The 15,495-nt window shown below is 36.1% G+C and overlaps 2 protein-coding genes across 5 annotated transcripts in view; one reads left to right on the forward strand and one right to left on the reverse strand.

The window, feature by feature from the left end:
• Positions 1–4,935, forward strand: part of TASOR2 (transcription activation suppressor family member 2) — a 95,152-nt gene extending 90,217 nt beyond the window's left edge. For 3 of the 4 annotated variants that reach the window (XM_078156335.1, XM_020973703.2, XM_020973701.2), the window contains 3 exons: positions 961–1,142; positions 3,234–3,345; positions 4,190–4,935. In XM_078156335.1, the coding sequence (XP_078012461.1) occupies positions 961–1,142; positions 3,234–3,345; positions 4,190–4,193 (298 nt within the window). In that variant the 3' untranslated portion in view covers positions 4,194–4,935. Of the gene's footprint in view, positions 1–960; positions 1,143–3,233; positions 3,350–4,189 lie in introns of those variants that run through there. The other variant, XM_020973702.2, reaches the window with a different exon arrangement.
• Positions 4,936–7,011: 2,076 nt separating this feature from the next.
• Positions 7,012–15,495, reverse strand: part of GDI2 (GDP dissociation inhibitor 2) — a 35,927-nt gene continuing 27,443 nt past the window's right edge. Inside the window, exons 7-11 of the mRNA XM_020973704.2 lie at positions 11,462–11,561; positions 9,166–9,337; positions 7,752–7,896; positions 7,341–7,395; positions 7,012–7,252 (exon numbers count right to left, since the gene is read on the reverse strand). Of these exons, the coding sequence (XP_020829363.1) occupies positions 7,106–7,252; positions 7,341–7,395; positions 7,752–7,896; positions 9,166–9,337; positions 11,462–11,561 (619 nt within the window). The 3' untranslated portion in view covers positions 7,012–7,105. The remainder of the gene's footprint in view (positions 7,253–7,340; positions 7,396–7,751; positions 7,897–9,165; positions 9,338–11,461; positions 11,562–15,495) is intronic.

A 15,495-nucleotide genomic window follows, 5' to 3' on the forward strand; every position in this document is an offset into this window, starting at 1 on the left:
AGCCTGAAGCTTTGGCCAGACATACATGAATAAACAAATGCATTTAGTAAGTGCAAAATGCCAGGGATATAAATAGAAAAGTAAGAGTCCATGTTCTCATGGAACTCAAACTCCAGTGGGGGAGACAACACATGGGAAGTTCAACTTCAGGTCAGATGGAAAGAGCCCATGGTCCTTAGGATACAGCAGCAAAGCAGATTTCAGTGCCTCCTCCTTAATGTCATTTCCTTTAATAAAATCATTAAATTCCTGATAGTGAACCTTTTGGGATACCAAGGACATTGATGGCAAAACTTTCCTTTCTGGTTCTTCAGTAACTATAACTTTGACACCAGCAAGCGCAGTTGCCAGACTGTATTAACACAGTTATTATCACTTTCCAGGACGATGGCCAAGGGCACCGGGCTAGAAGCATTGCTCTTCTTAAAGCTCTTGACTTTTAGAGGCCTCACATGGTCAGTGGATAGAGTGCCATCCTGGAGTCCAGGAGACCTGAGTTCAAATTTGGCCTCAGAACACTTACTAGCTGTGTGACCCTGGGCAAGTCACTTAACCCTGTTTGCCTTAGTCCCCTCATCTCTAAAAATGAGCTGGAGAAGGAAATGGCAAACCCACTGCAGTATTTTTGCAAAGAAAGTCCCATATGAGGTCACAGGGGGTCTGACACAACTAAAACAACTTAACAACAACAAATACTAACTGAACAACTTTCCTCACAGGGTCATTTTGAGGAAATCATTTTGTAAACTTTAAAGCAAAGAGTAGTTATTGTGATTTGGGAATTTAAATGTCTGAGGCAGTTTAGTAATGTTGTTAGAATATATATATAAGAAAAATACTTAAGAAATGTAATATGTAAAATGAATGTATAGTTATATACTATATATATATATATATATATATGTTACATATTCTGTCTTGGCTAAATTGAATAATTAACATTTCTGCTGTCTTATCCAGAGTAGATTCAATTGCTCATAGCAAAAATTTAGTATTGAAATCATACCAGAGTGCAAATATCATTGAAGTGCTTCATTATCACCAGTGTGATTCCAAGTCATCGACAAAATCTGAATATTTGAAATGTCTACTGAACTTACAAGTTCTGCACATCAATGCTAGGTTTGCTGTGTATCTAACAGGTAAATAGCTGGTTAAAATCTGCCTTTCACCATCCCATTATAGTTATTAGAATGCCAGAATACTTAGCAAGTGTTTGTAAGTTTATGTGGGCCATGTATATTTGTAGTATTTACACTAATTACTAATTGGCATAAATAAATGCTTATCAACTGTTACGTTCAGTAACATCCTGTGACATAAAAAATAAGGTTATTGCCCATTTTTAGTTTGTATAAAGCTAATGGCTCTTCAGTAGCTGTATTTAAGTTTGGTAGTTTTTATTTCACTACATTTAATGAACTACTTCTGCTATATTGCCAAGTTTGCCATTTTATTTTTAGAGCAGTTCAATGTGGTATTTCTCATGAGTCTGAATCAAACATTCTCAAGAATGTCTATCAGAAAATAGACATCTAGGCCAACATATACAGGCAAAAGAATCCATTGTACAGTATACCTGGCAAGTGATCATCTATCCTTTGCTTGAACACTTACTGTGAAGGGGGAGAACCCTCTGCACTATTCCACATTTGGATTACTTAAACTGTTAAGAGTTTTCATTGTATCAAGCTTAAATCTGATTCTTTGCAGCTTCTATCCCATTACTCTTTATACTCAGGGGCCAAAAAAAGCTATTCATATCTCTTCCGTTTCACCAGCTTTATTCATATAATTGAAGCTTTGTTGCTTCTCCTAGGTCTTTTCTTCTGTAGAAGAGAATAAATCCAAATTATTAACAAAAATGGTACAGTTATTGACCATGAGGCATTTTCTTCCAAGTTGACATCATTGATCTCCACTCCATCTGCCGTTTTGTTGTTGTTGTCCTGTCTGTTCTGGTCTGAAGATAATTTTCTTCAGCAGTTCAGAGGAAGGAATTGACCTTTCTTCCCGGTATCCTTTAAGCCCATCCTCACCAGGAAGTGGTCCTGTCCCTTGAATGTTTTTCTTCCCAGTAAAGCTTTTAAAAAATTGTTTTTTCTTAGTTTTTTCATTGCCCAACTTACATGTTGAGGTATAGCGCTCCAGAGACCTGCTATTTTTGTATTCATACTTTTAAAAATGTAAATTGGTTGCCGAGTATTGGTCTTGAACTACACTTTTTTCTCATCTGAATTCTCTTGGTGTCTTCAGAATTTAATTCTTAAGAATTTCCCATTTCTCTGGGCTAACTTCCCCAGGAGAATTTTAAACCATGGAATCCTACTTAACCTTTCTCTGAACCCTTTGTTCTTCTAAGTACAGTGTGCTTGTCAGATTCTGCCCACTTCCCTCTCCTCCATCATAAACTCTTCTGAGGGTGGTCACATCTCCCTTCCCTCAATATCCTAGTAACCTAACCTGCCTCTTCAGTTACATACCTTACAAATCACAGTTCCTTAAATTGTTTTTAAGACAAGTTAGGGGGGCAGCTAGGTGGTGCAGTAGGTAGAGCCCTGGAGTCAGGAGAACCTGAGTTCAAATGCAGTCTCAGACCATATCCTTGACACTTACTAGCTATGTGACCCTAGGCAAGTCACTTAACCCTAATTGCCTTCTTTAAAAAAAAAAAAGACAGGTTAGGAAATAGCTGTTCTGCATGTGACAGAATTCCAGCATATGGCCTGATAATTGAAGTCCTGTGTTATCAATGCCTTTGTGCCAGGTTTGTGGTTTCCCAAATTTCTCATCTGTATATACACTGACAGCCTTCATTGATCTATATCTCAGGGCTTTCTCTCCTTTGCTTCCTGGATTTTTTTCATCTTAACATACAATGCAACTGTCCTCTTTTAACCTGTTGTTTTGTTTGAATAAGGTTTAACCTTTAAGAGTCCATACTCTTGTCATGAGTTTCATTCCAAGCCTCGGTCTTCATTTAGCTTGTTTACCCACAACGTGCATTTGTAGATAGAGCCATTTTACTGCAGCTGCTTTCTTGGATTTTGTATCCGGTGAATTCCTGTGTTTACTGCCATTTAGCCATAAGGCTGCTTCCAATCACTAACTGGGGAAAGGGAAAGGGACGGGCAGGGGACAGAGAGGGGGTGCAGGGGGCTGGAAGTAGCACCTGAATTTGTATTAGTGATCTTTTTGACAACCAAGTAATTAGTTGATTTTTTTTTAACTAGATAAACTCAATACCTCCAGAGAAATATTTGAAAATAGTGGAATCCTTGTTACTGATATAAATAACTTTGCTGGAATTATACAAAAAGCAGCTCCATTTAAAGCAACCTATTGGTGAGTATAATTTTGTCATAGCCTTTTCTACCTTGTATGATTAAACATCATTATAAACATACAACATAAAAATCAGTTATCACATATATACATACATACATACATACATACATACATACATACATACATACATACATACATACGCATCTTAAGAAAACCAGAACAATTTTAGAAATCTGGTTAAAATTGCCATGTAATCTTGAGCAACTTGCTTATAATTTCATTCCTCATCTGCAGGAGAAAAATGCTTCTGCTGTCTCACAGGGATTGTGAAAACAAGCATATAAGCCATATTTCAGTTCTTGAATAACCTGTGATCTAATTAGTATAGATACTTTTTCCACAAATGCATATTGCAACTCTTTTGTGAGTTAGGTCTTAAGAAAATGTAGCCTACATCATTTTCCTGTAACTGATTTGGTGGTGACTTGACTAGCTAATGTTCTTGGAAAATGGACAGACCCTGAAAGTGGATTAGCTATGTCACTAAGCCTATATTTGAAACCTTGTAAGTTTGGTAGGAACTACTAGAATGAACTTACGTTCTGCTGGCATGTATTTAATATAGATGTAAATTTTTATGAACTCCCAATTACATTTTCTCAGTTATTAAAAGGAGTTAGAGGAACCAATAACAGTTGCTTTCACCATGAACAGGAAAGCCAAAAGTATATCCAGAACCCCATAACCAGTCCAAGATTGCTTGTTTTTATCTCAATGATAGTTGTCTTCATTGACCTGAATTTCTAGGATGATCTGCTTTGGTACAGAAGGGCATCTGTCTGCCTAGTTCTCGGTCACTTTGTTTTAGTTATATTAATCATTGTGAATTTTCTCTGTCTAGGTGATGAAAGCGCCAGCTCTGATGACTTCCAAACCTAACTACAACGATGAAATAATTCCCTCTCTTCACATTCTGCCCTCCCCAACCCCAGACACCTTCAGGAAGAAATCAGTCCACACTTCCTTACACTATAAATTTTTCATTGTAATACAGATATCCTTAGAGGATCATTTTCCTTTCAATATAGTCTGCTGAAATGTGATTTATTTGAGAATGGCACAGTAGACTTAAATTGTTAAGCTTTGGATTATAGGGTTTTAAATTGTTTTTAAACAGGATGCATTTTAACAGTTGGTAGCATACATTATTAAAATGAAAAAAATAGGAAAATGTTACTGAAAGACTACAAGTTGGAGAACCAACGTAAAAGTCCATTTTAATGAGTGTATTTTTTATGGTTGTTTATGTAAATAAGGCATAAGTAGTACATGTTATGGTCTGAAATTTCTTTTATACACTTTACCCATCTTCTAGAAAATTAACCTAAATGTATTAGTCAACTGCTACACTACGTGAATTTTTTTTTCCTAAATGGTACCTATTTGCAACTGTTCAGTTTTTGTAAATAGCTCACTACAACATCAATATTCTGAGGAATAATCATATGTTTATGGTATTTCAAAAATTTCTATAGTAGTCTTTGAACACTTCGAAGCTAAACAGAAACTTTGTATAAGATATGTGGTATCTATTTGGAGGATAGGTTTTATACCTAATTTTTAAAAAATAAAAACAAATAAAATATTTTTCCCTGAATGATTTTATAACTAATAATACATTTAAAAACAAATAACAGTCCCCACTAGGAATTTCTTTTAAATGTTGGTGTTAATTGCTCCTTATAAGTATTTTTTCGTATTTCCCATAAAAAACTTTGTGTAATTTAAGACACTAAACTAGAATACTAGCTTTTCAAGGGATCCAGATTTGGGTGTTTTGTGCCACAGGTCTGGTGTATCTAGTTAGGATATAGCTACCCACTGGCCAATAAAACCCAGACTAACTCTTTGGCCACACTATTCCATACTGGCTACTGCCAGGTTTCATGTTGTTTTACTTCCAAGGATTGTGAGAGGTGACTTGCCCATGGTTACACAGAACATGTGAAACCAACACATTGCCTCCATAATTAAAAGGAAATCTTGTAGCACTGAAACATTGATCTTTGGCCCATTATTTGGCCACCTGAGTGCCATTAACCCTAAGAAGGAAATTTTTGTTCATGTTCCACAACTGTAGTTGCATGAATTTACTAGGTACTTTTTAACTTGGGGTAGCTGTTACGTGACATGACTCAAATGATTTATTATAAAACAGTGGCTTTGGACCACTGTATTACATCTTTTAGGCTTACAGGGAGTGAAGAGCAGACTAATCCCTCGATAGAAAATTCGAAGTTGGTGACTTTGACAGAAAAAACTAACAGAGTTAGCTCTAGTCCTTGAGGTAGGAGGAAGAATACTGGAAAAGGGAAGAGTCAATATCAGCTTCCATGTCATGCTCTTCCTACCACCCATCATCAACACATTGAGTCTGCATTCCTTTGACCACAACTATGCCCAAATAAAATAAATGAGCCTTTACTACCCAGATTTCTCACAGTACTTGGCAATCGAATTCTCCCCTCCAGCATTCGTAACTATGCATTCCCATTCCATACCAATCCTCTTTAAGCAGGCTTTCCCTACCTAAGGTGGTATTTAGCTAATAGCATGAAATTTGGAGGTTCATAGGTCAGTCTTCCCTCCCTTAACTATTCATTCCAACAGAGCTCATGGAAGCAAACCAAAACAACTAACTTCCACATAAAAGACTGTTGACTCTTTCCCCGTAAACTAACCTAGTTTATCATTTAAGACAAATGATGCCCGCTTAGGAATTTTGTGATCAAATTATGCTGAGTCACATGAAAGAATACTATATAGATGGTACAATTTAATAGTTCTATTGCCTCCGAATTTAAACATTTCTAGTGTGTATGTTCATGAGAAGGCTATTTGCAAAAGTCTAATATGGTAAACAGCAGGTCAAATGACAACCTTTTAGTTACAGTGGGAAGCAAATAGACCAATAAACAGGTACCAGTTTCCAGAATTTCGCTTTACTTTGCAGTACAGAAATCATTTAGAGCCATCACGGACTTGGAGGCTCTGTCAAATTAATACTGCATTGTGGTTTGGTCCATCCAAAAAGCCAGGGGGGACAGAAGGTACTTTCAGTCTCACCTGCTACTATTTTTTTTTTATCAGTTTCATTAGATTAAAACACCAAAAGAGCTTTTAGGTACACAGGCCTCTCCTAAATTATATAAATGGCTTCAAAAGCTATAAAGCTGAGTTAGAAATCTATGCCCATAACTAATGACTATGGGAATTGGGCACTGTCATAATACTTGACATGAGACAAAAACCAAAGATTATGAGACTTGGAGGGATGCTGCCCAACACTGGAGTGTCCAATTTAAAGTTTTCTTAATGTTTAAGAGAACAGAGAGCACGTGAACTTACAAAATCAACACGAGCCCAACAGGCACACAATTGAAAAGGCTATAGTATTAAAAGATACAAATACTGTATCAAGTTCTATTTATCTGCCTCAGTGAGTGTATGTTTAAACTGTGCTTTCCCTTAAAAACACACATACACGCACACACGCACACTCAGGAAAACTGAACATAATGTTAGCAAGCTGTCATTTGTGGACAGTCATCCCAGGAGAAAGACGGTAATACATGATATTAAAAAGGGAGAGAGAGGGGAACATTTAGGGACATAGTATTCTTCAATCTCAAAGAAGTGATTACAAAAGCAGGCCATACAATATTGATTTCATAGAATGTTCATTAGGTTCTTGATATAACTCTGTATTAGCTCAAATTTAAATTTCTGCTAATTAGATATTAGCATATTACTGCTATTAGTCTTCCCCATAAATGTCATTTTTCTTTCGTTTCATTTCTTCAAAGTCAAACTCAGACCCCGTCATCCTCTTGTAGATGTCTTTAATATCGTCACAAGTTGTCTCAAAGTGAGTTGTAGCATCATAAGTGCGGGAAATGAAGATCTGGAGAAATAAAGTTGAGACACTTAAATGATTTTGAAATGTCTCCTGGGAAAACCCAAATTTACATAACCCCTATCCCAATACTAACCTGACTTTCTGTTCCCAAATCAGTTGGAATATACAGATCACTGATGCTAACAAATCTGAAAGAGAATGGGTCAGAATGTAAATTGCATGAGGTAAGGAACACATTTTCTTTATCTTTGTATCTATCCCAGGCACTTAAATGTTTGTTGAATGTACAGTACAGTGCTCCCAAGATTACTTCCCAAGAAACATTCAACATACTTGAAGAGGAAACATGGTGACAAGCCTTCAATGAAGGTTTTGCTTTGGAAAAATCAGTACCTTTCTAATGAAGGTAAAAACTCAAGGCAAGAAAATTAGATATCCTCTATTTCTATTTAGCAACCTCATCTGGAACCAAGATGAAAGGCAGAATTAATAACCAGGACCTACTTTTCAATCAATAGGAACGATCTATAAATAAGACACTTACTTCTGTTCAATTGGCTCCAAAAGCTCTAATGCTGGTCTGATTTCCTTCTCAGGTTCTCTGGTTTCCACAGTAGTACTAACAATGGCAATATACTTTCCTTGTGCAGCCACGTTGTGTGCAGAAGAAATCATGCAAACGTAGATATCTACAACAAACAAAGCTCATTTTCTACATTTTTAAGTGTTGGGTGTTTATACATTTTAAGTCATATATTTTTTCATCATTTACATCTTAAACTTCTTGGCTAGGATTATATCTACTGAGCCAAAATTTTAGGCACAGGAAACAGAAGTCAAGGCTCACATTCTCATCCCACCTATACATCTAGCTGTGTGATCTTGGGCAAAATCACTATTTCTGTGAGTCTTTTCTTAACAGAAGCAATAGAGTGTCTGTCTAGCTCTAAAATCATGTGACTTCTCACAAGGGAAAAAAGTACATACTGGTACCCTAAGTTAAATTTCTTTTAAAAACCTAGTGCAAGTCACCTGCTCACTCCTTCAACTGCCTCAAGCAATTGTCTAGGATAATAAATTGCTTGCAACTTTGGTAAGAAAGTAACCAAAATGTCTTGGGTAGAAGTGAGATTAGAACTTGAGTCTAGGGCTAAACATATACACCCCAACAGTCAAAGATCAGTTATGGTACTTTTTGTACTAGCAAAGAACTGGAAAAAAGCAGGTGCCTGTCAAATGGGTACTAACTAAATAAATGGCACGTGAATATAATGGAATAATACTGTGTTTTAAAAAGTGATTATGAAGACTACAAACAACATATGAATGGATGCAGAGTGAAATATAGGCAGTAAAACAACATCTATAAAAAAATCAACATCTATAATGACTGGTACAATAATGTAATGGAAAGGGCAACAAAAATCAAATCTGAATGCTGAATTGTGACCAAGCTGGACCCCAAATCAGAGATCCCTCCCCAATTTGAAGAGGTGGGGACTTGATTAACTTACTGGTTAACTGCTTTTTTCTCTTTTTTTTTCCCCACTCATATACATCAATGTTACACATTATACATCAATACATTTCCCACTTAACATACATCAATGGTAAGCCAGATGTAATGCCATCCACTTTTTGTCTCAAGTTCTGATTTTATCATGTAAGAAGGAAAACTGCTAGTAAATGACAAATATAATTTTCATACAAATAAATAAAATCAAGTAATGAGACAAAAACTGGCATAGAAGGTTCTGTCCCATTAGTTTGGAAATGATATAAATACACTAAGCTCCCTACAAAATTAACTTGTAGAGTTCAATTCTAAAACTTTTTAAAGCTTCCAAATGTTAAAAACTATATTTCTTTTCATTATAACATGTTTAAAATATACCATAACAAAACAAAAATCCCCCACAATAACACCTTTTAATCATTCTCCAATCTTTACAACTCACCTGATTTCCGGTTGACCTGGTTCTGTGGAATGATGATCTGACACGAATTGGCATCATTGGTGTTCTTAATTGGATGGCTTAGGATACAGATAACTCTGATCACCTGGCCTACTTTTTTTACTCTATCTTTTACATAACTAGGGTCACAGATGAGCTGCTTGCAACGGGCAATCTGAAACAAAAGACTGATTTAGTATATTGTTCAGCATAGTAAAGCACTAGTTTATACTTTAAAAAAGTGTTCCCAATGACAACTTCTCTTGGAAAAAATAGTACTTCTAAGTTAAAGTTAATTGTGCATAAAGTTGGATAAATAAACTGGGAATTAGCTGGAACTGGAATTGGCAGGGGTGAAAAGTTGTCATCTAGTCTAATCCCTCTATTTTACAAATGAGGAAATGAATCCAGAAGGAAATCAGTGAACAAGGATTTATTAGAATACATAGTAATGCCAAGTAAACATATATTTATTAAATATTTGCTATGTGACGGACACTGTGCTAAGTGCTAGAGATAGAAATAAAGGCAAAAAACAGTTCATTTGTCAGGTAGGCCCAGGGCTTGTGCTAAGTTCTGGGGATACAAAAAAAAAAAAAGCAAAAACATAGTCTTTGTTCTCAATCATGCAAATAACTGTATACAGACAAGATATATACAGTATAAATGGAAGGTAATCTCAGATGGCTGGAACTAGAAGAGTACTGAGAAAAGCTTCCTAAAGAAAATATAATTTGATCTGAGTCCTGAAGCCAGGGAAGATGGGAAGCAGAGATGAAGAAGGATAGCCTTTTAGACAGGGGAGAACAGCCAACTGTGCTGAAAAATAGTGTCCTGGGCATGAAACAAGAAGTAAACCACTGTAGCTATATCTTAAGAGTGGAGGAAAGTAATGTGTAAGAAAACTGGAAATGTAGGAAGGAGCCAGATTGTGACAGGATTTAAATGCAAAAGGATTTTCTATTTGAGCTTGGAGTTAACAAGTTGCTACTAAGAGTTTACCGAGTAGGAGTAGTGTGACATGGTCAGATCTGAACTTTGGGAAAATCACTGACAGCTGAGTGGAGGGATGGAGGACTGAGATAAGGAAAGCTTTTGGGACAAGAAAACCAATGTGAAGCTATTGCAATAGTGCAATGGTGACTGTGAACATAGAAAGTGAAGGTAAAAATGACAACATTTGACAACAGACTGTATATTCACCGTGGGGCGAATGCAAGTTAAGAGTCAAGTATGACAGAAACCCGCATGACAGGGATGAGGGCGATTCCCTTGACAGTAACAGGAATGGTAGGAAAGTCAGATGGGGGATGAAGGAGATGGAAGGTTAGGGAGACACTAGACTCCACCTCTTCAGATTTCAGACTTACAGTCTAGGGCTCTTTCCAATACAACTGCACTATTCTGGCAACAATTTAACAATTTTCCCTAGTATGTAGTATGTATGTGGATTCTGTATCATACTTACTATATAAACAAAAATTTTGACCCCTGAAGTCACTATCTCTACTCACAAACTGGAAACTTTTAAGTATATAACTCAAATGGCATTTCAGCAGTTGCTAATAAACAAATATACAGATTCTTGCTTCCTATAGCATCACTTATAAACTTTAAATTCTAAAAAGAGTTAGCTACATTATACAAAGAACGAAAGGCAAAAAGAGAAAAATCTTAAACCTTCATATTATTCCTAGTCTGGCTGCAAGCTGGCAGGCTAGCCTCCATAATATATTTAATCAGACTTCAGTTAAGCCAAGAAATAACAGAAATTATCTGGATATGATCCTTGAGAGCAAATGCTTAAATAATAAGAGAAAATAACATTCCAGAGATGATTTACAAGTGTCAAAATATACAGAAAATCTCTATGCTTTCCATTACACCAGTACACATCTAAAATAAAAGTAGAACTAAACCCGACAAAAACTAATTTGGTGCCAAGAATATACTTTGTGTAAAGAAGTACTTTGAACCTTTACCAATATTAAAGTTCATACAAAATTTATGACTCTAGAGACATAAAGCAGCAATTAACACTGAAGATAACTATTAAACTAATTATCATTTGACTATTTAAGTGCCATAGCTTGTGCCTAACTAATTCAAAATAGTTATAATTTTCTACACAGAATGTTCAAGTGCTATATATATTTGAGCTATTATGATTATTAGTGGTGTTAAATAGATTTCTTGCACAATCTGGAAGCTATTACATGTGGCCTACAATAATAAGTACTCACAAATAATAAAATTTTGTTACATATTAGGTATCTTCCCAAATCCAAAGCTACTATACCTCTCCTTCAGATTTTACACCAATCACTTGTCCATCTTTTACAATGATTTCTTCAATTGGCTTGTTCAACATATAGGTACCTCCATAAATGGCACTTAGCCTATAAATGAAAAGAAAAAAATACACCTCAGTAAAATTTTGAATTGTTCTAGCTGATAAAAACTTTCCATAGCTTTTATGAAGGAAACTTCCATCAACTCACTTCCTTCTGAAACGTTTTGACTTAAAAGTTTATAGAGACTTTTAACTAAAATGGCTGCGTAAACAAGCAGATTGCATAGCAGGCACATATCAACTCCAGCAAAAAGCTGAAATTCACACTAGACCAAACAATTACCAAGAAACCCAATGAAAACCTACAGTAAGTGATATCTTCTACCCCAGAACTACACAAAAAGTCAGTCAGCAGCCATGGGGTAATAGGAAAAGGGGCTGCTAGCAAAGCCAGCACAGGCACTTGGTTCACGCAAACAAGCTAATAACCTCCCAGTTGTCAGCAAAATAGCTTGCAATTCCCTACCCCACTCCAGAGGAACACCCAGGAAAGGGACCTCAAGAGTTCAAGAAGCAGTGGTAGGTGGTGACCAGTGAGGCCTGGCAACACTTAAGACCAGAAAAGCCCAGGCACCCAGGGGCTCTGAGGTACCTAGCACTTGAACTTGAGACATCAGAGAGGGCCCTGAAGATCCAGTGCTCTAAATCTAAAAGATCAGGGTGGGGAGAGAAGCACAGAAATTGGGAGGAATCACACAAGATCATGCAAAGCTGACCACCCTAACCAAAATCGCAGCAAGGAACCAAGCCTGGCCCTAGTACAAAGCCTTAAAAAATTAAAGCTGGAGATGAGCAAACCAAAGAAGACACCAACTAGTATAAAAAAAATATTTCAGGTCTAGAGAGCTCCCCAAAGGAGAAAAACTGTAAAGAGAGAGATGCAAAAGGAAAAGTGAAGTTTTTCCACAAGGACTACCTGAATATCTAGAATATATGAAGCTAGAAATAAAAAAATTAAAAGCTCTAGAGAAAAAAAAATGGAAGAAGAGTTTAGAAAAGTGATAAACCTTACCAAAGAAGTGGACTTCCTGAAAACTAGAAGAGAACAGAAATCAATAGGATCTACGAGTCAGCAAGAAATATTAGAACAAAATCCAAAAAAAAGGTAAGATGTCTGGTATCAAAAACTGCCCTAGAAAACAAGTAAAGGAGAAATAATTTAAGGATCACGGCACTCCTTGCAAATTATGATTTAAAAAAAACTCCCAGGTACTGTATTTCAAGAAACCATTAAATGAAAATTGACCAGATCAATTAGAACCAGAGGGTAAAGACAGAAAGAATCCACTGATTGACTAGGAATGACATAACCAAAATTCAGAGCTTCTGTGTCAAAGAAAAAATATTCCTGTGGCCAGAAATAAGCAGCTGAAGTGCCAAGGAGCCCCAGACAGGACCTGGAAGCTTCTACTGTAAATAGGAGATTTTGGAATATGATATTCCAAAAGGCAAAAGAATAACTTACCCTGAAAACCTTAGTATAACCCTACAGGAACCACTAGTGGAATAGAGAACTTTTGGATATTTTTGATGAAAAGACCAGAACTGAGTAGGAATTATGAAACACAAACAAAAAAATCCAGAGAAATCTAGAAAGGTAAATTTATTAGTTCCATGTAATGATTTAGTGCTAACAGAGACAGAAGAAACAACTATTCCTTCAGAACCATAACATTTTCAAAGGATAATAAAGGGAATTAAGTAAGAAAAAGAGAGGTCCTGGGGGTATACTGCTTCTGTTCTCAAGAGTTTGAAAAGGATTGAAAGAGAAGGGAAAATAAAAGAAATACACTGTCACTTCTCATAACTGAATTGTGGGGAAGAAAAGAGTACACAAACATGAGAAAAGGACAGAGTGGAGTGGGCATCAGGTGAACCCCATCTTATCTGAAACAGATAAAAGAAAGATGAATAAAAATAGTTTGGTGTAGAAATTCATCAAACTCAAGAGGAGATGGGGGCTTAAAAGGGGATAATGCTGGGGAGGGAACAGTTACCCAAAAACCCACTTCCTAATCCTGATGAGAGAATTATAAGTAAAACAAAAAAAGCAAAAAGCTAGAATCTAAAACTGTGCCTATCAAATGGGGAACAGTTAAACAAACTGTGATATATGAATGTAAACAGACTATTACTGAACCATAAGAAATGATCAAAGAAATAATTTCAAAGAATCCTGGATAGTATGAACTAATGCAGTGTGAAGTAAGAAAACAATTTATACAAAGACCACATTATAAAAACAAAACAAAACAAAGTCTTAAGAACTCTAGACAACGCCATGACCGAGCATGATTCCAGAAGACTGATAATATATGCTACTCATACCTTCTTACAATGAATAAGTGAAAAATGAGACATATTTTTGCTCATGGGTGAAGTATAGAAATTGCTTGACAATTCTTATTTGTTATGAGGAGGTTTTTTCCCCCCACTCATTTTTTAATATGGGGGAAGAGGGAAAGAAAGTAAGAAACAGTGACGTCAAAAAAGAATGGCAATTAGGGAACAGAAGGAAACCCGGATAAGCAGGATAGTTTTGAAAGTAATTTGTGGAATTAATGCTGTTGTTTTTTTAAAGCAAGCACTAGGAAATTGGAAGTTCCGTTTCTTTTACAATCCTTTTTCATGTTCTACGTATATGGAAATTCTCTTTTTTGGTGTCTAAGTTCAGAATAAAAAATGAAAATTTAAAAAATCAAGAGCACCAATTGCAGAACTCAAGTTAAAGCTGTGTAATCTCAAAAGCTAAGAACTTTTTAATTAATAATTCAAAGATTGCTGCCCCTGTACTTTAAGATAGGCTAGAAAAAGTAGTGTAAGTTGCTTTTTTTTTTTTAAACACAACTTCCTAAGGTGTTTTCTAAAAACAAGTTTCTTCGGTTATGCTACAGTTTCTTAATGGAAGTGATGCTTCCTACGAGAGTGGCAGTACCCTCAAACAGTAATAGGGAAATTAGAAAAAGAGAGTTTGAGGGGGAAAGGTAATGAGTTATCACTAAGTCCAGGCCAAAAACAATTAGCTCTCATCTCAACTTAAATTCAGGGAAGTCTGGTAATCAAGATTTACGTGTATAGCAAGCACATTAAGCTGATTCCAAGTGACCCTGTAAGAAAGCACTTAACTACTATTTAAAAGATGGATAATTGCTAAGAAGCATTAAAAATTACAACTGCTAGGATATTTCAATAAAATTTGGCTTTTGACATCTTCATTTCATACATCTGAGTTTTTTAATTAGAAAAAAAAATCCCAGGCAACTAAGAACCACCAAATTGCTGATATTCATTGGTGGAGGAATTTTCCATACTGGGAACTTCCTGCACCAATGAAATCATTCAACAGTCAATAAACATTTATTAAACATCTACTATGTTCCAGGGATACAAGTGCTAAGCCCTGGGAGTACAAAGAAAGGCAAAATATAGTCCCTGCTCTCAAGGAGTTCAGTCTAATGAGAGAAATAAGAAAAAAACTAAGTGCAAACAAGCTATATTCAGGATAAACTGGAAAATAATCAACACTGGGAAAGCACTGGAATAAATGGGGATCTGGAAAGGCTTCCTGTAGAAGTGGGATTTTAGGTGGGACTTGAAGACAGCCAAGGAAATTAGGAAGCAAAGATAAGGAGGGAGAAAATTATAAGTGTGGAGGGCAGCTAGTAAAAATAAGGTATAAGAAGACTGGAAAGGTAGGAAGGAGTAGTGTTATGAAGGGCTTTAAAAGCCAAACAGATGATTTAATATTTGGTTCTAAAGATAACAGGGAGTTGACTGAATAAGGGAGTGATATAGTCACACTTATCAGATTACTGTGACAGCTGAATGGAAGATGCACTGGAGTAAGGAGAGATGTATGGCAGAAAGACCTATCAGCAGGCCACTGCTGTGCGAGGTGATGTGTGCCTACACCAGGGTGGTGGCAGTGGCAGTGGAGAGAAAGGGGTACTTGTGCAACGTAACAAAGGTAAAAATGATAA

Source organism: Phascolarctos cinereus, unplaced genomic scaffold, assembly GCF_003287225.1.
Source record: "Phascolarctos cinereus isolate Bilbo 61053 unplaced genomic scaffold, phaCin_HiC Scaffold_1;HRSCAF=81, whole genome shotgun sequence".
Classification (NCBI taxonomy): domain Eukaryota; kingdom Metazoa; phylum Chordata; class Mammalia; order Diprotodontia; family Phascolarctidae; genus Phascolarctos; species Phascolarctos cinereus.